General features: G+C 39.5%; 2 protein-coding genes and 1 long non-coding RNA gene across 5 annotated transcripts; 2 read left to right on the forward strand and 1 right to left on the reverse strand.

The window, feature by feature from the left end:
- Positions 1–4,967: 4,967 nt before the first annotated feature.
- On the forward strand, positions 4,968–11,860 carry LOC148907170 (uncharacterized). 2 transcript variants are annotated; one of them, XR_016121099.1, is made up of 2 exons: positions 4,968–5,610; positions 7,343–7,477. It is a non-coding gene; the product is annotated as an uncharacterized LOC148907170 (long non-coding RNA). The 2 variants fall into 2 exon arrangements; XR_016121100.1 differs by lacking the exon at positions 7,343–7,477 and adding an exon at positions 10,831–11,860 and having other exon boundaries at positions 4,971–5,610.
- LOC148907171 (uncharacterized) lies at positions 5,617–7,338 on the forward strand (the record flags this gene model as incomplete). The annotated part of the gene is made up of 1 exon (XM_089036406.1): positions 5,617–7,338. A coding segment is annotated over exon 1 (1,083 nt), but the record flags the coding sequence as incomplete, so codon positions are not given.
- On the reverse strand, positions 9,107–12,185 carry LOC148907172 (uncharacterized). Of its 2 annotated transcripts, none has more exons than XM_089036589.1 (2): positions 11,827–12,178; positions 9,107–11,331 (listed from the first exon to the last, which is right to left on the reverse strand). In XM_089036589.1, exons 1-2 carry the CDS (start codon positions 12,134–12,136, stop codon positions 10,826–10,828), a joined length of 816 nt encoding a protein of 271 aa, XP_088892715.1. In that variant the 5' UTR covers positions 12,137–12,178; the 3' UTR covers positions 9,107–10,825. The 2 variants fall into 2 exon arrangements, with proteins under 2 accessions (XP_088892715.1, XP_088892717.1); XM_089036591.1 differs by lacking the exon at positions 9,107–11,331 and adding an exon at positions 11,608–11,735 and having other exon boundaries at positions 11,827–12,185.
- Between the last annotated feature and the right edge of the window lie 13,889 nt (positions 12,186–26,074).

The raw sequence follows: 26,074 nt of genomic DNA on the forward strand, positions 1-26,074 counted from the left end.
CGACCGGTAGGGGACTAGGCACTATAAGCGAGGTTACCAAGTTTTTGGTTCTCAAGATTCACAGCGGCCCCTCCCCTCCCTTCGTTATTTTCAATGCAAGATTCTGTGCGGTTAGATCCATTTTGGCAAAGTGCACCTAACTCCTGATGACAGGGTAGAAAAAACGGTTTTTGGCCTTTCGCCATAAGGATAGCTCTACGTATTTTTAAATAAGCTCAATATTTTGTAAACACGTTCTTTTGGAGCCAAATATAGAGGATATTACATGGGCGCGCGGAGATACGAAATTTATCTTCGAGTGTTGAAAAGTGAGAGATTTTCTACACGAGAAGATAAATTTCGTATCTCCAAGCGCCCATGTAATATTCTGTTTATTATATAATTATCAATGAAAATATGTTTTGGCTTTTTCAGGCAATTCTTTCCGTGTATTTTTGAATAGCCATCGCAATGGTGTTATTTTCACACGTGAAACGTTATTTTCACATGTGAAGATATCAGTTGATCGAAATAGAGAAAAATAGATATTTCATTGGTAATTATATAATAAAGCAAAATATCAAACGATACCAAAATTTATTGAATGCGTATTTGAGATATAAAGACGAGTACTTTGGGAGAGGTGATATTTTGATCCGCAGAAAACTGACATTTTCGTGAATACTAAGTAGAAAATTTCGTCACAAGTCGAGCAGCAGTGACACAAATGAAACGTTAAAAAATTTGGAGCATTAAACTCAGTTAAATGAAAAAATAGTGAAAGTAGAGGACTTGTCGTTTTTCTGTCGCCTGTCACTCCCGATACGATACTTTCAGTATTGATTCTACATAAATTCAACAGTTGAATGGTGAAATATTTTCATGCGTTTGAATGTTGCTTTTGAAGGTATTTGAATACATTAGTACTAAGGACTGTTCATTAATTATGCCTTGGGGGGCGGGGGTTTGGGCGGCCAAGGAAAAGTAGGGAGTCTTTGAAAAAAAATCACACAAAGAAGGGGGGGCTTTAATAGTATTTGTTGACTTAAAAGGTGGGGGGGGGGGGGGTGGGGGGTTGAAACAAATAATTAAGGTATGTCAGAAAATTTCACCAACAGTTTAGAGTACAAACACTAAAAGTGTCAAAAGTGTGCAACACTTTGCACTATTTAATAGTAAATAGTGCTAATTAAACAATAGAAAACAATAGGATTAGCATAATTTAGCAGTATTTAGTGGTATATTATATATAAAGCAAAAGTTGTTATATACCAGAAAGAATTACAACAAGATTCGGCAGAGCAGCAACAAGAGTATCCAGTGTTTATCTGCATTCAATAGTATGTAAAAAGTATTCAAGTACATTTTCATGGGGTGGGGTGGGGTGGGGTGGGGTGTGGGTGGGGTGGGGGGTGGGGTGGAGGGGTGGGGTGGGGGTATTTTTCTAAAAGGTCACAAGGAGGGGGGTCTCAAATTTTTTTAGATAGAATTTGGGGGTTGTGAATCTTTCCAAGGTTTTTTTTAGATTTTTCCTCCAGCCCACCCTGAGGCATAATTAATGAACAGTCCCTAAAAACATAGCCATTATCAGAAACCAAATTCACAATAAACATTGTGGAAACCTTGAGAATAATGATGATGCTTTTAAACACCACTTGTGCGTATATTTATGAAGATTAGGATGACGAGTCAATGTCATTGACATACAGTGGAAGTATATAACTTAAAGACGCAACACTCAAATCAAGCCGATATTTGACGATTCATCTATTAATCACAATTGTATCAGGGGCAGGTTAGCTTCTAAGGGTAAACCTCTATTGAGCGGCAAGTTGAGATTTAAAAAGAGCGCAAAATAGAAACGAAAGAATAATGATACCAGATCGTCTATGACACCTATTCGTTCGTAAGGTCTAAAGAAACTCATTCTAAATAAATCAAAGCAGTCAATTGTTCTAGTAAATTTGTTTTTTCATCTAATTTAACTGAAATTAGTCTTACGTTGGTCGCGGTGGTCTTGTGTTGTGTTCAGTGAGTGCGTGTGAATCGGTAAATAACGCGGAAAAAAGGAAATGCAAAACTGATTATTGATCAAATATGAAGAGACTGAATGGTTCTTTGCGATAATTGTTTATATTTTTAAAAGAGGGTGGTGCCAATGACGTTAGTAGTTTACTGACAATTGGACAAAAATTAAAATAGTAGTTAACTGACAAATAACCTAAAATTAGTCTTAATTAACTGAGATTTCATTATTTTGCTTAACATTAATTATGGCTAGCGTTCGTAAAATTATTATAGCTAAATGAGATTCAGCCGAAAAATTAGTAGTTAAATGAAAATTGGGTACCCCCATTGGCACCCTCATTATTTAATGGTCACACATATGTTGCTCAGTGGTCTTATTCATGATAAAGTTTGTGTTTGACTGAATTAAAATAAAAAATGCGGAAAAACGAGTCCAGTATAGTCACGTAAAATTGCTTTTATCGAATAAAGAGACGTATGCCGTTGGCTTTACGATAATTGTTTACGTCCGTTCAAGCCGAGCATTTCGGATGTTTCATGCAAAAAAAGACATTAAGAGGGAGACAATTTCGAAGATTAAAGAGTGTTTACACAACAGGGCTATCAATGATTTTCAAAATAGATGAACTCTTATTCTCTAACATTAATAAAAGCATTGAAGTTTGATAGCACATTATTTGAACGTTTTGCGAGGCAAAAATTAATTATAATTAACGTCTTGTGCGCGAGTGGGCGTGTGAGCTTAACTTTCATGAATTCGCACGAATTACTAAGATCCGGTTTTATGTCTCTGTATAGCTTAGTTTTATTTGACATTTTTCTTATTGAATCATGATGTTCTCTCTTTCATTCAATCAATCAATCAAATTTTCAATTATTTGATTTATACTGTATGTCTATACTGAGGAAATTTGTTTAAAAAAAAAACTTCACTGACCTCCAAACGGTTTGCAGAACGGAAGCACACTGAACAAAATTGTTAGGAGAAGAAAATGTCAGTAACACCAAAACAAGAAAGGAGAACTGAATGGAAAATTAAGTGAACTCAGCTCGTTTGAGCACAATAAAAGTTACTTCAAGTTTTATTAGTAAAATACAGATGTTATTGTCTCATACATGCTGATATAAATTTATGGAGGAAGTGTATATTAACAAATGATAAGGATTATTTTTATCCCTCAAGATTCCAATCTTTTTAGTGCCGCGCGTGTGAAACGAAAATTTCTACTTTTATAGTACACTCAACAAAATTACTCGACTCTGATTGGTCTAGAGGAGTACAATTATAGCGTTAATTGTACTCCGTAGGAGTACCGAATTAAGTCGCTATGGCAACACGGCCAAAACAATGTTAAAACAATTATTTTCTATCATTTTGTACTTAAAAAACATATAAATAAAATTTTAAAGCCGTTAGAACTAATCTTTTTTATGCATTTCAGTTGCGCGATGGACTAAAAATCGGCTGCCAAATAGACAAAGATGAACGGCGTCGCTTCGCATTTTTTACTGAAATTTTGTTGAGTGAACTATAAACAAAAAATCGCACGATCTTCTCGTACAATTTGGAATTAATAGACACTCGTAATGTTTTGAAAGTTCTTTAATTGTACTCGCCTAAAGGCTCGTGCAATTACAAGAACTTTCAAAACATTACTCGTGTCTATTAATTTCCAAATTGTACTCGAGTTCGTGCGATTTCCTATACGAATAGAAAATTGTCTGACAGAAAGATTTGCAAAGAAATCGAAGTCGTGCCAAGAGCCTTAAAAACGCTCGAAAATAAAGAACTTAGGTACTCGAACAAACATGCATTTAACTTCCCCGATGACAATATCAAAAAAGACTTTGAAGACTGTAAAAAGTAAATCAACAGACCGTCTTCTCAAGGTTGCGTGCGCATCCAATTTGACGGGCCACAAAACTGAAAAACGCAAATTCAGTAAAATTGAGAAGACAGTTTTATATTTAAAGCAGGAGAATAATCAATTTTATGAATTCTTTTCGAAAAAAATTCATAGCAATGCAAAGTGATAATACTCGTGTTCTGCCCCGTCAAGGTCCTTAAATTTGGATGCGCACGCAACCTTGAGAAAACGGTCAATTTGCTCGAGCTAGAAGACTTACAGCCGAGATACTAGTATTGACTCTATAGAAGACATAGGCCACAAGCTGGGTGAGAGCAAAATGTGGAACACAAACCGAATCAACAACACCAGCGCTATTCAAACGGACATCGTGAAATCTCAATCTGAAATAATACTCCAACTAGTTTTGGTCTTGGTACTCTTTCTCTCGTCTGTAACCTGGAATTTCTGCATTTATATTTTGCTGATACGATACAAAAGACTCCGTACTATTCCAAATCTCTTTTTAGCAAATCATTGTACAGTGAATCTTTTAAATACGATCGTCAATCTACCTCTGTTAATTTTGGACAACGTTATAATGAGCAAAGAATTTGGCGGCAAAACCACGTCATGGGTTACTGTCTTGCTGTATGTAACATTTATCATCTTAAACGTTTATTCGATGGTGATAATGATGTTAGAACGTTATGTGGCGATAGCTTTTGGTATGACTTACAAAGCATGGACTTCCAAAGCTAAGGCTTCCATTGGGATAGCAGTTGTTTGGGGCTCAGCTGTCATTGTATCTTTGACGACACTTATTTCAGTCTTGGATATCGATCTCGGCGATAAACCAGTCCATGTCTATCGTGGAGAATATTTCAAGAAGGCTGTGCGATATTCCTTTCTTGTTAATGTGCTTCTATCGATATTTGGCATTATAATCTTATCGCTATTGACTTTTAAAAGTATAAAATTACAGACTTCACAGGTAAGTGAAACGTTAGTTATTAATGATTTTGAATTCATATACCGACTCAAAACTGAAACTAACTATAGTCAGAAAAATTTAATGCTAGAAATTTTCAAAACCGATGGGAATAATCACGTCGGGCACGCGCGCCCTCGAAAATGTCGCGATAAATTTCACTGTCCGCCATATTGGACGTGAGACAACTATCGGAGACTGGAATCTACATTTCGATTAACGGCTTCGTGATCTTTTCGGCTTGATCGTAGAGCAATCGTGTATTTCTGATCGTATCGAAGTTGGCGGGAAATGAGGGAGCTTTGCTCAAGGCTTGTTTTGATACCAAACATGGCCGTGTTTTGGTCTTGAAAATTTTTTTTTAATCATGTTTTTAAGGCTAATGATCACAAAATGTCTTGAAAATCGAAAATAACGTGTTTTAAGCCTTGTTTTATTTTTAAGGAACCTAAACGTAAAGCTTTGAAAATTATGTTATGAGAATCCTTTGTGATTGAGCCAAGATGTGTTCTTTTTAGTTTTTTGAAATTTGTCTTTGATTTCTTCCAAAAAAATTGTTTTTCGCACACATTTTATGCCACGATGCCACGATTTGGAGTGGGACAGTTCATGAAACAACAAAAAGAACTACGAGAAAAACTTTTCATGAGGAATCGAAGAATGGAAGACCTAACGAAGGAGTTGGAAGATGTGGAAGAGGATATAAGGTCAAAGGAAAAGGTTTTGAAGGAGAAATACGATAGACTTCGTTATTTGGAAGAAAAGGTAAGATTTACCACTACTTATATGTCAACTTATAGTCATTTTTGTTTACATCGTTCAGTGATAATCTGGTATTTAAACTTTTAACTCACGTACGCGCGTTAGCTGAAGCTTGAACGTACATCTAGATTATAGAAGACATGATTTTTTACCTTAAATTAAAACTTACCCTAATACATACTGTTATTAAAAATGAAATGAATATCAAATGATTATGTACAGTAAGAGGAAGGAAGACAGTATTGCTGGGTGTCACTTGATGCTTTGCCTTGCTGTTTCATGTTCATCAGCTGATCAATCACAATCCTTTCAATAGGATTCTTTGTGGTTGACAGGTTTATTATTTGTCAGTGTTTTACCACCCTTTGGAGCAGATGAGATTCATAGACTATTATATATATCAGCTCATTGAAACCTAGCAGTTTTTGCTACTTCATGCATCAAATTATTATTTTATTTATTATAAATTTATCACATTTAAGCTTAATCGTAAAAAATAATTATGCTTTCAATTGACAATATTGATGTGTACATCTGAAAAAGGACAAACATGAATATTATATTATTCTTACTAAAGTTATTACATATAAGCTTATATGTTATTGTATTTTGGTGTAGATAGGAAAGAAAGTAGATGAAGTAGAGGAAATGGTTGAAATAGGGGAGGAGTTGAGTGGAAGACAGAAAGACAGGTTGCTGAGTATTGAAGGGAGTTTTTTGTCAGATCAAGCAGTAAGAAATAGAAGGAAGACACCAACAACTTTGAAAGAAAATGGAAAGATAGAAGGAAGCAAGTCAGTTGTAACGAAGAGAAGAAGAGAGATGTTTCAGGCAGCTAAAGAAATAAATGGAGCAAGTCAAGAGTCAAGTGTTCCAGCTGAGGTTGGGTTAATAGACACAGCGGTCACAAAATGTTGTAAAACTGTGTTAGTGGATGTTTTATCTAAAAGTAGTAAGGTAGTGAAGGAAGTGTTGCCTAAGGTTTTTAAGCCAGAAGTAATAAGATATGAAGCAACTAAAGAAAATATGACAAGAAGCATTGCAGTTTATTATAGTGGGGGTGTAATGAGTAAAAAAAAGTATCGTAAGGTTTATAGAGACAGCTCGTATAAGCGTGATCCAAAGACTAAGAAGACTTTGCGTATTTCTGTTGCTCATTTACCATATCCTAGGCTTGTACCATATCATAAACTTATAACCTTTGTTAAGTCAATCCCTATGGGTACTGTGTATAGTGTGTGTGACACTTTGTGTGAAGGGATGAGAGAGGAAGATAAGGTAAGTGGCTGCTATCGTGATCTTAAAGATACTTTAATAATGTTAGGTAAGTTTTATTTATCCAGTAATACTGACTATGATCTTGTGTGGTTTAACAATGAACCTTATACATTTATTGTGTCATTGGGTGGTGATGGAGCTCCCTTTGGTAAGTACGACACAGCTTGTTCCTGGTTAATAAGTTTTTTGAATATTGGGAGAGGAATATTAAGCTGTAACGAGAACTATCTTTTGTTTGGAGCAAATTGCAGTGAAACCTGTCTTCCAGTACAAAGGTATGTTGCTATGCTTGTTAAGCAAATTTATTCTATTGAAAATGATGTTTTTACTTTATCGCACAATGGTAAATCTGTTGATGTGAAATTTCGATTTGGGGAATTTCCAAACGATATGAAAATGGTTGCTTTCCTTGCAGGAGAGCTCAGTAACAGTGCAAAATTTTTCTCTTCTTTTGCAGATGTGAACTTTGACAATGGTGTTAAAATAGATGGAACATTTGGAAGCCAAAAGGAAAATGATTGGAAGCCTTGGAAATATTCAGACCGGTTAAAAGTATCAAAGAAAGTAGATGAGGAAAAGAAAATAATGTCTAAGAAGAATCTAGCTGACTCAACTAAGAGGACAAATTTAACAAAGTTCATATCATCCTGCAACAGCAGGCAAGAGTTTGTACCTCCAATTAGAGAACTAGTTGACAGAGTACATATTGAACCCCTGCACTTAAAAAACAATGCATGTGCCCTTGCGCATCGCTACCTTTTAAATGAGGCTTTATCATTGTCTGCAATACCATCATCAGTTACTAATTTTTTCCAGATTCATTCTAGTTCTCCATTTTCAAAATATGTCATGGCCTTAAAGACAGAATGTCATCTATCCAGGCTTGCAAAGAGTGCTATAAAGTGGTTTAATGATACCCATGGTAATGGAAAGAGCATTGATTTCAGGTTTACAGGGAAGGAATCAAGGGGGTTCTTGCATGGTTTTATGTATTTAATTGCGGCTATTGAGCCTTCTGCAGGTAAAGGGACCCAGAATGAAAGTAAACTACACATTCTTTCATACTTCTGTCATACTGAGAGATTGTGTATCTTTGTTTAATCGCTTAGAGATTTCACAAGAACAGGTTAGTGAACTTGAAAAGAAATGTAAAGAGTTCTTTAGAATTAACATGCTTTTCTTTACTTTTCATCCCACTGTCTGGCATCTAGGTAACATTGTTCCAGTTCATGTCAGGGAAATGAAAGACAGGTATGACTTAGGTTTAGCTCTCAATTCCATGGAAGGGAGGGAATCTAAGCATCAATCTATAGCTAGATACAGTAAAAACACAATCTATCATTTGCGGTGGCAGCAGATCTTTAGACATGAGTATGTATCTCTTCTGTGGCTTCGCGAAAGGGGATACAATGGTGGTTTGCTTTCATCAAGAAATCTGAGTTACATTCCAAAAAGAGCATTGCATGATCCCAATTACTGTTATTGTGGATATCACAAGGAACCATCTGAATCACAGTGTGTATTCTGCCTACATCCTCTCAGAGAGAAGGTAGTTGCCAGTGTAACTCAAGGGAAAAACTTGTTGTCCAAAAGAAAATAAAACACAGGGCTAGGGTATAAGAAGTATTGTGTACTCCCAGAAAATATCCATCCCCAATCCCCAATGAGGGAATTTTTTAAAGACCCCCCAACCCCTTAATTCCATTCTTCCATACAAACTCTGTAATTTTCCTTTCCCCCTCGGAGGAAATACTTAATTCCTCTGTGGGGGTATGGATAATTTCTGGAACTACATATTCCAACAAAACACCTTGTAATTACTTTTAAAGTGTATAACGTCGATTGCTATGGAATATTATTTACTTATGGTGCCATGTTTTGGCACAAATCTGTTTTGATAAACAACATGACTTGAGCAGCACAGTGTTTTCATAAATATTATAAGTGTATGAAGGTTGTCCTGAGTTTCAAAGACTAGCACACATAACAGGATGATGTAAGTATTAAACATGAAAACAAAATATTTGATGTCAGTTTTATAGTAAATGAGAAGGTAGTCAGTCTGTCAGTCAGCAGTCAGTCACTTAGTTTTTGATCGGTAATAGAATATCCCCTAATTCAGATAGGCTGGGAGGGGGCAGACTTAATGCTTTGGTTATAATTATGGCATGTGCAGACCTCATGATGTGCGTAAAAAAATAATTCAGTATTTTTTGTTCAATGACTTTTAAAGTATGATTTTTAATAAACCAATTTCCAACTTATTAACTGATTTTCCGTTATGATAGGGGGTCGGTTGTTGATTTATGCTAACAACATGAGCAGTGTAAGTACCAAAGGCTTTCTTGTGACAATTCAGTCTAACAAACACATAGATTTACAGTAACTGCCTCCAAGGCTCTTCCATTTATTAACCTTAATTTAAGAATATTCCACTTATAAGATATAAAATTTAGATTTATTTTTTTAATTTCATTGAAACTTAAGAGAAAAAAACAAAACATTAACCATTATAACAAGATTTGTACAGCATATTTATCAAAATGATTACAAAGTAAATATTTTTTGCAAATGTTTTATCACTGTAACTATAACTATAAATATATGTATGTAAGACTTCAAAAATCAAGTTATTTATTATATAATACAGAAATGTGTATTTAAGTATAGAATTCCTTATTATTTATTACTCTAGAGTGCATTCAGTCAAACTGTTGAATAGTTTGATAAATGTATCTAACTTAGATAACTATTTAGTTGGCGTCACCTAAAATAGTAAAAGTGCAAGTTGTTTTCCAGAGAATGAGTGAATAGACATTCATTTGTATGTATTGTATCACTGTTTCTCCCCCTGATCTAAGTAGCAGTTTAGTCGTAGTTTCAAATTTAGGTGACATCAGCTAAAATAGTAGTTTACTTATTTAATTAAGGTGACATCACCTATTCAACAGCGAGACTAAAAGCACTCTATCACAGCATGCTTCTGGCTTAATGTAAAAATCAGTTAAGTTTTGCTTAATAATAGTGACAGTCTTGTAATAGAGTACAAAACTATAAGTGTGTACCATTATTAAATACCACTTAATACTGCTAAATAATGCTAACCCTTTTAATTAGCAGTATTTACTACTAAATAGTGCAAAGTGTTGCACACTTTTAGTGTTTGTACTCTAATTCTTTTTACCTGGATTTTAAATATTTTTATAGCATTTTTATCACTGTAAATATAAATATAAGTTTTTTTGTATACAGAAAAGTGTGTTTAAGTATAGAATTTCTTATTATTTATTATTATATCAGCATGTGTCTGACTTAATGTAAAAATCAGTTCAATTTTGCTTCACAATATTGAGAGTCTAATATTTCTTTTTGTGTTGATTAATTAGCATTTTTATCACTGTAAATATAAATATATGTATGAAAGACAGTCTTGTAATACTTCTTTTCGCCTTCATATAATAGATGCCTTTCTTCATTCAAAAGTTATGCTTGATGATTTTGTGGTACTTTTACTTAAAATTAAAACACTATTTAAATACTACTGACAACTTAGAGTATTACATCTTTTCTTTTGTTTTTGTTTTGATAGTGATTTTATTTGAAATATAAAACCATTATCTCCCTTGCAGTATTTCCTTTTTTTATAAATAGCCAAAGGTGGATCCAGGAATATTGTGGGGGGAGGGAGAGCGCCCAAACATATAAAAAATCCTGTGGCAAAACTAGATAATAGAATAAAGCAATAAATTGATTCTCAGGGAGGCGTGGATCTACTCCTGGCTATTTAAGTAAGGTTTGTTGATTTCCTCCTCTGCTTTGAGGGTATTTATCCAGTTTTCCTCATTCAGCAAAAATCACCTTTTAAATCCTAATTCGATCTAGAATAGACCTACATGTAAACAGTAATATGCCTATGCTTAACAATATTTATTTTCTTTTTTCAAGTAAGTTGGCATGGATGTTGAGGGTAATCATGTGTGTTCCATTCACCATAGTGAAACTGGATGGACATCAGCCCTTTGTTATGATAGTATACAAAGGCAAAATCCTTACCATCTTCTACAAGCACTTTAACTCTGTGTTTGTTTCTCCTCGCACCTTTCAACTTCTTGGTCAAGAAGGCTCTCACTTCTATTTTACTCATACTGGTAATTACACTAAGGAACCAAATAACTGCATCCCGGGTGGTAAAACTAATAACATGGCCTTTCTTGTTTTTTGATGAGTAACAGACAGGTTCCTTAAGCTCATCAGGACACTGCTGGATGACTAACGACATGGCTTGTACTATTGCGTATGGGATATTGCGGTGTATTTCAGCATAGTAGGGCCGTCTTATTGAAACTCGTCCAGACAACCGTCGATAAATTTGCCTTAACCACAGCCTAGCCTCGCTATCTAGTATTGAGCCAGTCGTTATTGTATGGGAGATCAGTACATGGGCAACTAAAATACACAGTGGATCAAATATCAACAACCTTTATTTTCGTAAATGTTAACTGGGAGTATAAACAATAATTAACTCTTATAAGTTATTACATTAATGATATATAATTTGAAGTCGTAATGAGTGTAACATGTATTTTTGCTTCTCGTATATTGGTGTTAATCCATGCATGGATAAGCTTTTATTGCTTTTATTGCGTTTATTAGAAATAAAATTACACACGTATAATCATCATCACAGAAAGTAAAATATAACCTATGGGATATCAAAAGTGACAAAAAAGGGATGGTACTACAACTACAAATGTGTTATAAAATTATATTTGTATGTAAAGATCATGCCTGTCCACTTAATTATTTGTAAAGAATCGATAAAAATATATAGTTTCTGGGTTAGTGAGTTCCTAGAACAAACAAAATGGAGGTCTAATGTTAATCTCGTCAATATAATATAGTAAACTAAATTCCTTAACCGTTTATGACAATAAATCTTACCATTAATTCGAGCATCAACCTCGGATGAATTGCATTCTGATATCCTGCTTGACAAACGTAACAAAGGCAACAGCAAATCCACCGCTCCTCTCCTAAAAAACTCTCCATCAAACACATTCCCACCATCAAAATTTTCCACCCACTTCAACAACTTTGACTTCTCCACATCCTCTTCCTCTCCCAGATCATCTTCCAACCTATCGACGTCATTATCATCACCAGAATCCCTCCAAACTTCCTCCAAGACTTCCTCAACCGTCAAACAAGCCGCCATTTTGTATTTTCTTTCGTACGTTATACCGCTGTACATTATGAATGGCGAAAGTCGGCATTTTTGAGGACGTGCGTGCCCGACGTGAATAATCATTATTTTATCAAAAAGTTTAGCATTCCGCCAATAGTTAATATTAATGTTAAATATCTATTAACGCAGAATTGCGATATTTTTACAAATGAGGTTTTATGGGGAAATTTCCGTTCTCACTATTTACTTTCTTAGGTAAATGTTCGTTCATTTGAATTCGCATTGTTCGTCTAAAGCAATTCCAATAATGATTTACTATGGGGGGCACAACACTGACAGAGTTTCATTTAGAATAGTGAAACATATGTAAATTTCCGTCATAAAATATGGAATACTTTACAGTGTTTATTCGGAATTCTTATTAATCTAGACATATGAAAAACGTCGTTATAAAAAAAATAGTTTTAAAACCAATTCTTACAAAAAGGTGAAAAACTATAGCGTATTTGTGAACAAAAATAAATTAGATTTACAACAAAAGTTGCCAATTTGGATATGTATATGTGTGTGTGTGTGAATATATATGAAATATATATTTGTACTGCGGTTGTAATGTATCAAATTGGCACAAGCAGTACCACTATGCTATCGATCCATGTCCGTGAGTGAGTAAATTTTAAACAGAAACCCCACATTTCGTAGCAGTATCAGATGATCAGATGCCAAGCGAAACGATCAATACCTTCTCGTATCTTCTAGAAAATATCCGAACCCTTGGAACCAATCAACGCTCAAACGTATAAATGTCGTTGTTTACTCGTTGTTAGGTCGTTTTCCCGAAAACTACCTCATGGTCTACGAGATCAAGCGGAGAAAATGAAAGGTTTAACCGAGTTATAACAGGCCAATGTTTACGGAGATTTCGATCATTGAACATCAGGAACCAGAAGCAGCTGAATTTTTTACAGATGCAAATAACAAAAGTGCAAACAAAAGAAATACATCATCCTCGAAAGCAGGATATGGAGCCTTATTACCGGAAAACTGAGACATTGTTGGATAATTGAGCCTCGAAAGAGGAATATTGAGCCCCAATGTGGGATAATTGAGTATATTATATCAATATTATATCCTGTAAATTCTATCGCAAAATGACTGAAGCTCGAAATAGGAAATGATTAAAAAAAAAGTATGATTTACCGCCATTTCCGTTTATACTATTTCTGTAAGCTTCCACAGTTTCTATCTTCGTATTATATACTATTTCAACTAATATAAAACATCAAACGACATCATATCACCACATCAAAAACTCATTAAATGGATATCTTCCACGAATTTCTATGAAACTATAAATTCGATTACTAGCAGTGCCACATGCGCTTTATAAGCGCTATTTTTAATACATTGGCATCATTCATAGGGGAAAGTTGAATTTGAAGGGATTTTCTGGGTACGGTCTGGGGACCGGCTAGTCAGTCTCTACAATGATGCATGCCTTCGGGCTAGAACATCATATTTAATAAAGCTTTTTAACGATACGGCGGCCATCTTAAATTTTGTTTTAATTTAGAAATTATGAGATTCTGAGGGGGCAACTGTTGGGAAAAAATAAAGTGTATGAAGAGAATATTCTCTTGACTGTATACAACTGTCAGGTTGTCTTTTTATAAAAGTTTATGATTTTCAATTAGAAGAACACCATAAAAGCAATTGAATTTGAAGTGGTAGTTGGAGAAAACATCAAAATTTCCAGTCAAATTATTTGAAAACGCAATTACCCCGCCACTCTAGGCCTTATAAAGTTTCTACGTTTGCCCTCTTGGCAACCCATTATTCAAGATGGCCGCCGTAATTACGCAGCCACTCTAGGCCTTATAAAGTTTCTACGTTTGCCCTCTTGGCAACCCATCATTCAAGATGGCCGCCGTAATTGCCACCATTTGTCTCGCTTCGATGCAAGATGCAAAGGCATGCATAGCTTCCTTTCAAGATGGCGCAGAGAACTGATAAAGGGACTATTTTTGTATGTGAACGCGTCCAATCCCATCCAGATAAGATTCTCTCGCTCTTCACATCATTTTGTCCTTTCAAAAATCATTTATTGGATTCGAACCTAACTTTAACTTTCAATAATTGTTTTAGAATGAATGACCATTATTTCCTTTTTGCTTACATTTAGTTAACATTTACAATCTCGATCCGATCTGAGCCCGGTTGTACGGAGGGTGTATTGCGCTATCCGGCGGACAAATCCTTATTCAGTGGATACGTCGATGCTGTTATCCAATAACTTTATTCACTGAGCAGCAGGTAGGGGGACTCGCGATTGATGCCAAAGATATACGGGTTTAACTCGCGGATTTACGAAGACGGGTACAGCAGATTTATCGCAAACGGAGGTTAAAATATCTTATAAATATACGATGCACGAATGTAAGAAGTTCGTTAACGACTTTTGCATAATTTGTCTAAGACCTAAAGTTATCGTACCTAAGCCAGAACCCTTTTGGTGTTGTGGTAAGAAAATGCAAATAGAAGATGACACGTCAGCACAGTGTTACGAGTGTGGTAAGAATATTCGTAATGCCGTACCAAATGCTACCAAAGAGCAATATTACGCCAATGGAGGTCGTACGAAAACGCCATATGAGAGAATAAAATACTTCAGGGACTGGATGAGTCATATCCAAGGTTTACATCCGGTATATTTAAACAACGAAGTAAAGAAGAAAATCATAGACCATTTAGAAGAACCAACGCCACAAAGCCTACGGAAAACGCTGAAAAAATTAAGACTAGGGAAATATTACAAAGACATCTCTTACATTTTGTCTGAAATTACCGGTAAGTCTATTCCTGAGGTTTCTGATATGACAAAAGCCGAGTGGATGTTTTGTCGGCTGGATAAGGATATTCCTTATTATCCTGACGTAATTTACGAAATATTTTACAAAATTGACCCCAACCACCCCCTGTTAGGATGGATTTCGAGGCGACAATAACATATTACGCGTAATTTCTAGACTGACGTTCGATATGTAAATAGAATCCTGTCATGATATTTACTGAGCAAGCTTTCTTTGAAGCTCTTCTTTCGCTTCTTGATAGATCTTTTTGCGAGATTCCTCGGAAAGATCTTTTACGACTGTTTTTTTATTCCTTATGTCCGACTTTAATTTCTCGTATTTGTCTTCTTCGGCCAGAATAAGCGAGAATTCTACGTCGTCTATCTTTCTGTCACGCAAAGCCTTTGAGACAAGATCGGTAATTGTATTTACTTTAGCCCTTGACAGAGCTATTGTCGTGTCATGCTTGGATATTTTCGTGGATAGCTTTTTCATAATACCCGTAGCAACAGCAGAAATAATACCACAGGTTGCCCCAACGCCGGCCAAAGGAACTCCAACGATTATTCCCGGCCCAGTAAGCGAAGTAGCAACGCCAGAGCCCGTTAACACAACAGATATGGATCCTGAAGTTATCGCAATCTTATGTAGCGTAGTCCGGGCTCTAACGTATTTCTTCCTAACTTTTTCATAGTGTTTTGTCTGCCCTTCCAAGTAAGCCAGGATTAAGTTCGCTTTATTAAGCCTGAAATTCTCCGCGTTTAATTCGTTAGGACCTGTATCCTTAGTGGTAGCGTGATAATTGGGAACATCTGGGTACAACTGAGGTGCTGATGGTATAACATCCATTATATATACTAATGTACGACGCTTTTGGGAATGATATTGAGGAGCAGCCACATCACGACAACCGGGATTACTGGAACTGGAGGGCCTTTAGGAAGATGTTTCCGCATGCAGACCCTAGTAAGTTCGAAAGGAGACCCGATGGGATTTACTATAACGGCTCTAGGATGTACAGCAACGAGGATTTGAAACATTCGAAGCTGGAGCAAGTAGGTGATCAGGTGCAGCGATTGACGATTGTACACCCCGTTCATAAAGAAAGGCCACCAAAACCCGTGCATAAAGCACCTAATTTTCCTAGAAACTTATTGTTAACCACGGAAGATTACCCATTTTACGATGCTGAAGGTGGTGTAAACAACTTCGAAAAGCTGGTAACGCACCTGAAGATTTCAGTGGGTAAACAATCATTTAACGTAATACTAAGAAATATCTATAAGAATACGATGTTGAAGCATACGTCGGGTAAAGAGGCCAGGGAATGGTTAGCAGGGCCCAATATGCGGTATTGGCCGCAGCAGTTAGACTTTGCTATTTGGGCTGCCACTAAAGGTTGTGGTGTTGCCGCGGACATGTTTCACATTCCAATTATGCAGTTTCACGTTGCCTTTACGGTAAGGAGGTTGTTGAAGGAGCTTAACGCACCCCTACCAGGAGATGGAGCATTTAATCCAATGAATAACCGATATGACGCCGCAGCCCTGGAAAGGTTAATTAATGAGTTCAAACCACAGCAAAAAGACTTTCGTTATAAGGAGGGTAAGACGCATGGGCTGGGTATAGTTTACGTTTGGGGTGCCAATGGTGAGAAGCCGGCTGACTACGGACATCAGGAATACCCAAGTAATGAGTTAGAGTTCAGTGATATGGGTGGTAATAAGGGTAATAATTCATTAATTACTAGAATTCAAACGAACTACCCCGGCACTTGGGATCCATTTGTGTTAATGAAAGGAAAAGGTTTAAGGAACCTAGCCAGGATTAACCGTAGCATTGAAGCATTCGTGTACTGCATCCTGGGAGCGCAGGTAAATACCCGCAACCCCATTGTTGGATCCCAAGGCGCTTCACAGGAAACGCAACAAGAATTCCTAACTTTATTTGAGTCTGCAATAATAGAAAATGACATATCTAAATCGGTGCAGAGATATCAATTGGCGGTGCAGCAGTCTAAAGTGCGACTGGATTACGCTTTGTCGCCTGGTTGTTGGTTAATGCCAAGTAATTTGGTTATTAACACCAATTCCGTTGTGGGTTATAACAACAAGCTGCAGCGAGCTACTAAGGATATGAAGTTTGGGGTGAATGACGTGAACTCTGACATGACCAAGGGCATTACTCACTTCGTAGAGAAACCAAAAAAAGAGGTAGAAAAACCATCGAAGAAGGCGCATGTAGGAAAACCCGAACCAAAGAAACCAGTAAAGAAGGTTACCGAGGAATATGACCATAACTTACTAAAGGTCGGCTTAACCGCTGCAAGCATTGGTCTGAGCTATTATATATGGCGATGAACAACCCCTACGTAACTGGAGTAGATTGTGTTTATACGACTTACACAGGCGAGAAAAAATACACCCAGGCATCTTGGGTTGATGTCACGGGCATGTCCGTGAATTTGAACTACTCAGGAAAGAAGTTAATCCTTTGTAGTATTTGCATTGGCACGAGCAGCCATGCCAACGTGGGCTTTAGGTTCCTGGATGAGAATGGCATACTGCAGCCTATGCGCGCGAAGACGAGCAACAGGGAGCCTGTACATTTTTCCGTAGAGCCCAACCCAGCCAGCGAGGAAAATCTATCGGTTTGGACTTTTCACATGGTCGCCGATTGCCATGGGAAGGTAAAGCTGCAAATACGCGTAGACGATTCTGGGAGCGTTTGCGTGAATGGCATAGAAAATCAAAGAGACACGGCTTATAACCACAAGACCATTAGCACTTTTACGGTGCTTAGTCTCTAGAAGCAAACTATGTTTGCTGAAATATATGAACCCACATGTAAAGGAAGATTGGTTTCTTTATTACTTAGAGGAGAAGGAGTACGTAAATGATGAATGGTTTGACACTGATCTTTGGGTGAAGGTTGGAGGCGTGGGATTACTTGTGTGTACTATTAGCCTTAATACGGGGTATTCGTGCAATGCTGGGTTTAGGATCGTTGATGAGAATGACCATCCATTACTGCCTTACAGAAAAAAAATTAACAATAGGAACCCAGTTCATTTTTCCTCTGAGCCCCCTCCAGTAAGCGGAGAAGATCAAAGGCCGGCGACTTTTCATATGATAGCCAATTGCCAATATGCAAAGCTGCAAATTCGTCCCAGCGATGGAGGTAAGACCATAGCAACTCGTGGTCGCATAGGAATAAATACTGTGGGGCCTTCTCCACCGGATGCTATTTGGAATCATAAGCCCATTAGCACCATGACCGCCATACCACTAGTTCCGCATTATCAAGGCGGTGCGAATACTATCTTTACTTATCCCCAGTCGAGGACGCCTCGAAGGTCTGACGACGATAAGCCCGACATAATACATAAGGATAAGATTAACCCTTCATCTTCTTCAGGAGTACCACTCCAATAGCTACGACTAATATCCAAATGTTATTCCCCACAAACTTTAGCAGTTCTCCGCCGGCCCTAAGCGCCAGGCCAAGAACGCTACCCAGCAGCCCAGGAAGACCGGCTGCCATCTTTTTTCCCAAGTCCGTCAGCCCATTGCCTAATTTCTTTACGCCCGCGCCCGTAGCCTTAAGCGTGGATAGGATAACTCCTACTACGCTCGAAATAGCAACCGCAAACGCCAGCGGAATACCATACTTCACCAGAGCTCTTTTTACCTTTTCCTTGGTGGTAAGCCCCAGCTCTTTTTCCAGCTTTTCCTTTTGAGCCCGCAATTCCGCAAGGCGTATTTCGAGCGTATCTACTTCCTTTTGAGCTGCTTCCCTTTCTTCCTCGGTACGAGTTTGGTCCTCGATTACTTCTTGCTGCCGCTCTATTTGCCCCTCCAGGTCTTCGATGGCCTGATCTCTTTGCCGGATTTGTTCCTCCTTAGTATTGATTTCAGCCATTAACCGTCGCCGTTCCACTAAAGAGCCGGCTATGGTGGTTTGCAGGTTATCGGTATCGTCTTTAATTAAGTCTAACTCTTGCAGGGCGAGGTTAAGAGCCCTTTGAGCCTGATTTCTTTCACGTCGAATTTGGGTTCTTTGGTCTACCAACTCAGCTATTTCTTGATTTTTAAATTCGACCTCCCTTCTATGTGCGTCGGCGAGCCGTTGGTTTTGCTTCATGTATTCCTCCTCCCTTTCTTCCAACGTTTCCCGCAGCGCCTCAACGGAGGCGCCTGAGCCTTTAGCCTCCTCTAAGTCCCTTTGTGCTTTATCCCTTTCGCGCAAAGCTTTATCCGACTGGTTCCTCATTTCTACCATTCTTTCGTTACCGAACTTTTTTTCAGCATCGACAATTAGCTGAGTTTGCTTTGCGTATTCTACCTCCCTTTCTTTTAGCGTTTTTTGCAGCTCCTCAGCGCGTTTTTCTAGCGCAACCTTTTCATTCAGGGTTTGCAACCTTTCTAACATGCTCCTAGTAGCCTGCTGAAAGCCTTTTAATCTTGAGACGTCGCCCCTAACGTCACCATTCTCATCAAAGAGGGGTTGTGGTTTCGTCCAGCGGTCTTTGTCAGGAAATCTCAGGTCTTGAACGCTTATGAGGACTTTGTTTCCGCGTTCTGTGAGCCTTACGTCGTCAGCATCAAAGTGGGAATAACGTTGCCTTAGCTCTTGCGTTGCCCACTCTACGGTTTCCCGCGCGGCTGCTTCATCTATGCTTTTGAAGTTCCAAGTACTCGGGGACGGGGCTGCCGCGGTTCCTTGATTGCCACATGCGATTCAAGGCTGCCTTGAAGCTTTTCCACCTATTGCCATACTTGCTTATCAAGGCCATGTTGTAGACTAGGGGCTTGGTATCCGCGTCCTTAATCCATGCATCGTATTCTTCATCGTTAATATCGACTTGGCCTTCTTCGGTAAGGGGGTCAAAATCCGTTCCTTCTACTTCCATTATATATGATAAGCTCAAAGTTAAATCCCAACGTATTACCTAAGCAGGTTGGCGGGCTGAAAGCAGAACGCACCTTTCACCGGGTCACCTTTACCCCCAGTAGCGCAAAGCCAGGGGAAACGCTGTACGTAGGCGTGCCCCGCCTAACAGATAACCTAGTATTGGTTCCTGGCACCCTGGCGCTAAGGTTTGACCTAGCGGTACAGTCAAGCCCCACAGATGAAAGGATTATCGTTAACAACGTGGGCCGCAACATCGTTTCTAAGATGCGCGTAAAGTTCGCCGGGGAATCCTTGCTGGACTTAAATAGGTACGATCTGTATACCACGTACAAAGACTTATGGTTGACGGCCTTTGACCGCGCGCAAAGGATAGAACAAGGAATTGGTAGTGTCATTTTACGTAAGGTCCGCACACCTACGAAAACGCAACCTACTGACGGCAGCGGAGAAACCGCAGTGGCAGACGCAAAGCGAATAAAGACAGCCTATGGTAGTAAGTATGTCATACCACTGGACTTTGAAGTAATCACGAATCACGGCGCGTATTACCCAAGACAGTTATCCGAGCTACAGTTTGAAGTAACTTTAGCAGATGCTAATAACATCATTGGTGGGCTAAGCACTGCACTTACCACAACAACCCCATACTCTATTACCAACTTAGAGCTGCAGTACGAGACCGTGTACAGCGAAGAGCTGGCCCGTAGCGCTGGCATGGAATACAGCTCCGGCAAGGCATTCCTTTACGACCACGTAGTGATGTATAAGACGTTCAGCTTCCTGGATAAGACGGATGAGGTTATCAACCAAAGCATTAACCTTCCCCGAAGAAGTCTTACGGGGTTGATGCTGGTGTTTGCTAAGCCCTACGAGGCTGGTAAGCGCGACTCCGAGGCCTTTCACAACCCCAACATTACTAACGTGGGGGTCAACATAAACGGCGTTCCAAACAAGGTCTACTCCCAGGGAATAAAGCCCGCAGACGTGTACAGGGAGGCAATGCGCAAGTTTGGCGACCAAATTAGCCCCGAGGAATTCTTTAATGATAAGTACGCGCTGTGGATCGATATGCGCACCATTAACGACGAAGACCTACATGGCCAGGGTTTACGTCTAGTAAATACGCAGGATGGCATAACATTGGAGATCAAGCGCACCAAGAATACCTCCGCGGGCGACGGCGATAAGATAAACTGCTACGTCTTCGTCGTGTCTGACGCGCAACTGAGCGTAGAAATGAATCAGCTAAAGAGCGTTGCCTATTGATCCACTCGCTCATCCTTTTGATAAAAAATATCGTTGGTATATAATGCTTCGCGTATTCGAAAACAACGAAACCAAACTGCAATGCATAGTGCAAGGCGAAACTTTGTACTTCAAAGCAAAGGAGGTGGCTTTGGCGTTGGGCTATGAGCGCCCTAGAGATGCAATTAGAGCACACGTATCTGAGAAATACCAGAAAAAATGGGTTGATCTACAAGGGGCTGCGAATCACCGCTCCTTTACTACGCAACCAAATGCCGTGTTTATATCCGAACCTGGTTTGTACGAACTGATATTTAGCTCCAAACTACCCAAAGCTGTGGAGTTTCGCGATTGGGTCTTCGAAGAAGTCCTACCCGCGCTAAGGAAAGCGGGTAAGTATGCGATGGACAAGCGCTTCGACGGCCCAAACAAGTTAGTATTTAAGATCGAAAACGAAGCCGACCTACACGCGAAGGTCGTCGACTACACACGTAGGTTTTACCCCGATTTCATCATAGCGCCGGGTCTTGGCGAGCTTCAAGATTCAGACAGCAAGCGAATAACCTGCTGGCGAAAAGGCTACCAAGCCGGTCAACCCGACCTCTTAATCCTAAATGCGCATAAGAAATACCGCGGGTTGTGTATCGAGTTGAAAACCCCAAAAGGAAACGGCGTCTTATCCGCGAAGCAATCTAAGAAAATCTCACAGCTTGACGTAAATGGTTACCTAACGATGGTTAGCAACGATTACGACATTATCTGCCGTGCCCTGATGGATTACGCGGATGGCATTCGTATTCCCTGTAAGGGCTGTGTAAAGCGGTTTAAGTCCTACGCCACTTTGGGGACGCACCTAAAGATATTCCATAGGTATAATGAAGCTCAGCTTGACTCACTGGCGTGATCTTGTCCACGGTAAAGCATACGAAATAAAAAATTACGTCGTCTTCGAAGACATCGACCGTTTACGGTTAGTCCTCAAAGACTTAGAAGGCAAGGAATATTCCCTTTGGGCGCCGGATTGCGTGCGGTACGTAATTCAGGGCGAGGAATTCACCCACTTACGCAGCTATGGTAAGGTAAATGGCCGATGGAAGTTTGACATTGAAAGAAGAGTCACTCCATCTCCTCTTTGTAGTTAAGCGCGTCTGCTAAAGTCCGCTGCGCTTTAGGATCCGCGGAGCACCAATGCCCCACAAAGGATCCTTCGGAGAATACCCTGTCGCAATGAAGGCAGGTGTATTTTTTACGCGGCGGCTTACGAGGGGTAATGCAGTCGGCAGGTAGTTCGCAAGTAATACAGTCCATATATTGAAAGGGTAATTAGAATGCCTCCCAGAAAGGCAGCTGCGTAGGCTAGCATATACCTTTAAAAGGGGTCCTTATTTTTATTTATTATTATTCATTATCCTTAATAATAATGAATAAAAATAAGGATGGGATTTGAGACTCTTTGCGCAAACCCTACCTTACTATTAAAGGCCCCAAGAAATGCTATTTCAAAAGTGTCTCAGAATGTTAACAATAAGGTTAAATCTTTGTTAAGTATGTGTGGAAACTATTTCAAAGCGTGTCTCAGAATGTTGACGTTTAGGTTAATTCTTTGTTAAGGCACCCCAGAAACTATTTCAAAGAGTGGCTCAGAATGTTGACGTTTAGGTTAAATCTTTGTTAAGACACCCCGGAAACTATTTCAAAAGTGTCTCAGAATGTTGACGTTTAGGTTAAATCTTTGTTAAGACAGTTGAAGATATGTTCCTCTTCTCTGACACAACCACAACGATCGCACTCCTGCCTCCAATACTCCCTTTTAGTCCACGGAACGCCTTCGGCGCGTTCAAAAGAGGGGAAAGTACGGACTATCTTCTTATGGTAATCTATGCGATTCCTTAAGTAATCCTCTTTATGCGGGCAGCGACACATCAAATCCGCACATTGGTAGCAATCCACGCCTTCCAAGTCGTAAGCGCGGGAGAGAAATCGATAATCATGCGTTCTCCGGTGCGTCTGTAAACGTTGACGACTACTAAGTATCTTATTACAGAAACTACGCTGTCTGGTTCGATTACAGACGCCCCTTTTCAGATGCTGCTGCATTTCGAAGGGGTTGTGGAATTCCTTATTACAGTCCTTACAAAGCCCACAAATGCGGTTATCCTGATGTTGTTGCATCTTTTGAACGGTGCTGAATTCCTTACCGCAATCCTTACAAGCGCGGCTAAGGGGTTTCTTTGTACAAACGCCGCGACGAACGTGGTATTGAAGTCTTTGTTTGGTGCTGAACACCTTCTTACACAACAAGCAGTCCATATATACTTAACAATATCTTAGCCTCCATTTAACATCCTTAACAAAGATTTAACCTAAACGTCAACATTCTGAGACACTCTTTGAAATAGTTTCCACATATACTTAACAAAGATTTAACCTTATTGTCAACATTCTGAGGCATTTTTTGGAATAGCTTATGGGCGACTTAACAAAGATTTAACCTTATTGTCAACATTCTGAGGCATTTTTTGGAATAGCTTATGGGCGACTTAACAAAGATTTAACCTTATTGTAAACATTCTAAGACACTTTTTAAATAGTTTCCAGGCATCCTTAACAAAGATTTAACCTTATTGTCAACATTCTAAGACACTTTTTAAATAGCATATACTTAACAAAGATTTAACCTAAACGTCGACATTCTACAGGGGATATCGCATAAAGTCCTTAACGCTTTCTTTAGCCCACGTTGCCATCGTTATCAGCGCGCCAAACCGTTCTGCACGCTTCAGACCGCACATTTCATCGTACAATTCCTGCACGCGCTCCTTTAACCGATCGATCTCCTCCCTTTGCATTTCTATGGTGTCTCTTTTATCTTTTGCGTCGGTGGCAATCCTTCTTACTGCGTCCACTGGGTCCATCGTATATATAATGGATCCGAACCATATTCCCTGCAATGCCCTGATAGTAGGACCCACCGGCTGCGGCAAAACGCAGTTCGTCGTGGAGCAGCTATTAGGACCCTTTAGATACCGCTTCGACTATATCGTGCTATTATGCCCCACCTACGTGAATAACCGCACCTGGACGGGCATAGGAGTGAAAGATGACGACTTCTTCGTAGATATCTTAGACCCTAACGAGTTATCCAGCCATTTGAAGTTCTGGCATAAGCAATTCCCTAAAGATACGCAGACGCTCCTCATATTGGATGACATTGCCTGTGGGGACGACGTAAAAAGACGCACTTCCGAGCTCGTTAAACTCGCCTTCAGCGGTAGGCATGACAATATCAGCGTTTGGTTGCTTTCCCAGCAGCTTACCAGTGTCTCTAAGCCCTTCAGGGAAAACATAGGCTCTCTCGTAGTATTTTATACTCCAAGTAAGTCTGACCTGGAAACCATCTTAAGCGACTACGGCGGTGAGATAAGCAAGGAACAGTTACACGAATACATGCGGCATTTAAAGACGCACCAACATTCCAAGATGATCTTCTCTTTGAGGTTTCCCTACACGGTTGGAATCTATGATTCCTAATGTATATGGACATTGAGCAGCTCTTAGATGAAGTCCCCACACAGTTAGATGAAAGTAACCTCAAGGAACAACTTAACATTCTTGTGTCTTCTGGGAAGTGTAAAGAAATGATAGGTAAGGAACTTACCCATGAGCAGGTTAATAAGTTGTCAGAAGAGGAGGTTAAGAAGTTCCATAAGAGGTACGAGGCCGCCCTTGCAAGTAAGACCACGGACGCCGTAGCAGACTCAGCCATCCGACTTGCGACTAAATTGCTTGGACTTGCGCTGCCCATAGACGACGTGGAGCAACTGCGGAAGGACATAAGCGAGGACTATGTCATCGCCCAAGAACTTAAGATAACCTGTGGGTGGTTGTCGTTGAAGTGTGGTAAGTTAATGGCAGTCGCCTCTGCGGCACTTCACGTAGCTCAGCATGTCGACTTGAAGGAACTTGCGGGCACCTTTGGTGCCTCTTGGAAGGACTTCAAGAAGGATAGAGAAGTCGAAAAGGTCTTCCAGGCGGCACTTGCTGAGGTACCTGATCAAGTCGCCTCAAGTACTTAGTCAAGTCGTTGTCAAGTCACCTCAAGTACTTAGTCAAGTCGTTGTCAAGTCACCTCAAGTACTTAGTCAAGTCGTTGTCAAGTCACCTCAAGTACTTAGTCAAGTCGTTGTCAAGTCACCTCAAGTACTTAGTCAAGTCGTTGTCAAGTCATTGCCAAGTCATTGTCAAGTCGTCATCAAGTTACTTGTCAAGTCCTTCAAGTCCCTTAATATAAGATGAGTGGCACCGAAGAACAACCACCCGTAGAAGATACCAAGATTACCAAGGCTAAATCTCCAGGCAGAGTCGCTGCCGGAAAGAAGCTCGCGGAGATGAATAAAAAGAACAAGGCAAAAAAGGAGGAAAAGGTGGAGGAAAAAGAAGAGGAATCCTTTATTAATCCTGGGTACGTCATTGGCGCGTTAGGAGTTGCTATAGCAGCAGGCAGCCTTTACTTACAATGGCGGGCAGCAAAGCCAAAAGTAAAGTTGGAGCCAGCGCATTACACGCCTACGGAGCCGCCCGTTAGAAAAAGTAAGATCCCTGAAATGGAGTAATAACCTTCTCGCTCTGTAATATAATGTCAACCGCGTTATTGAAAACTGTTGAAGAAGCAGCTATCATTACTTCCATCGTTGCGGGTATTGGTTGGGTAGGTAAGAAAGTGCTCAAAGAAGACTTTACTGAAGACCCAAGCAAGAGCTTCGCTAATTTTGCTAAAATGACCGCTGCCGTAGGCGGGGCTATCATGGCAAAGAATTACCTACAGAAGGAAAAGTACCTGCCTAATGTATAAATGGCTAGCGTGGTCGCAGGTGGAGTTATTGCAGCCTTAGCATTCACTGGAGCTAATTATGGTGGTCAGTATTTGGATAGATTAGTTAGAGGTGATCGCAGCGGAGATTTGGCCGCCGAAAGGAAAAGGCATGATTTAGCGCTG

The sequence above is a fragment of the Actinia tenebrosa genome, unplaced genomic scaffold (assembly GCF_029948245.1).
Source record: "Actinia tenebrosa isolate PJP-AT-01 unplaced genomic scaffold, QUT_ActTen_1.0 PGA_scaffold4__44_contigs__length_22323623, whole genome shotgun sequence".
NCBI lineage: Eukaryota > Metazoa > Cnidaria > Anthozoa > Actiniaria > Actiniidae > Actinia > Actinia tenebrosa.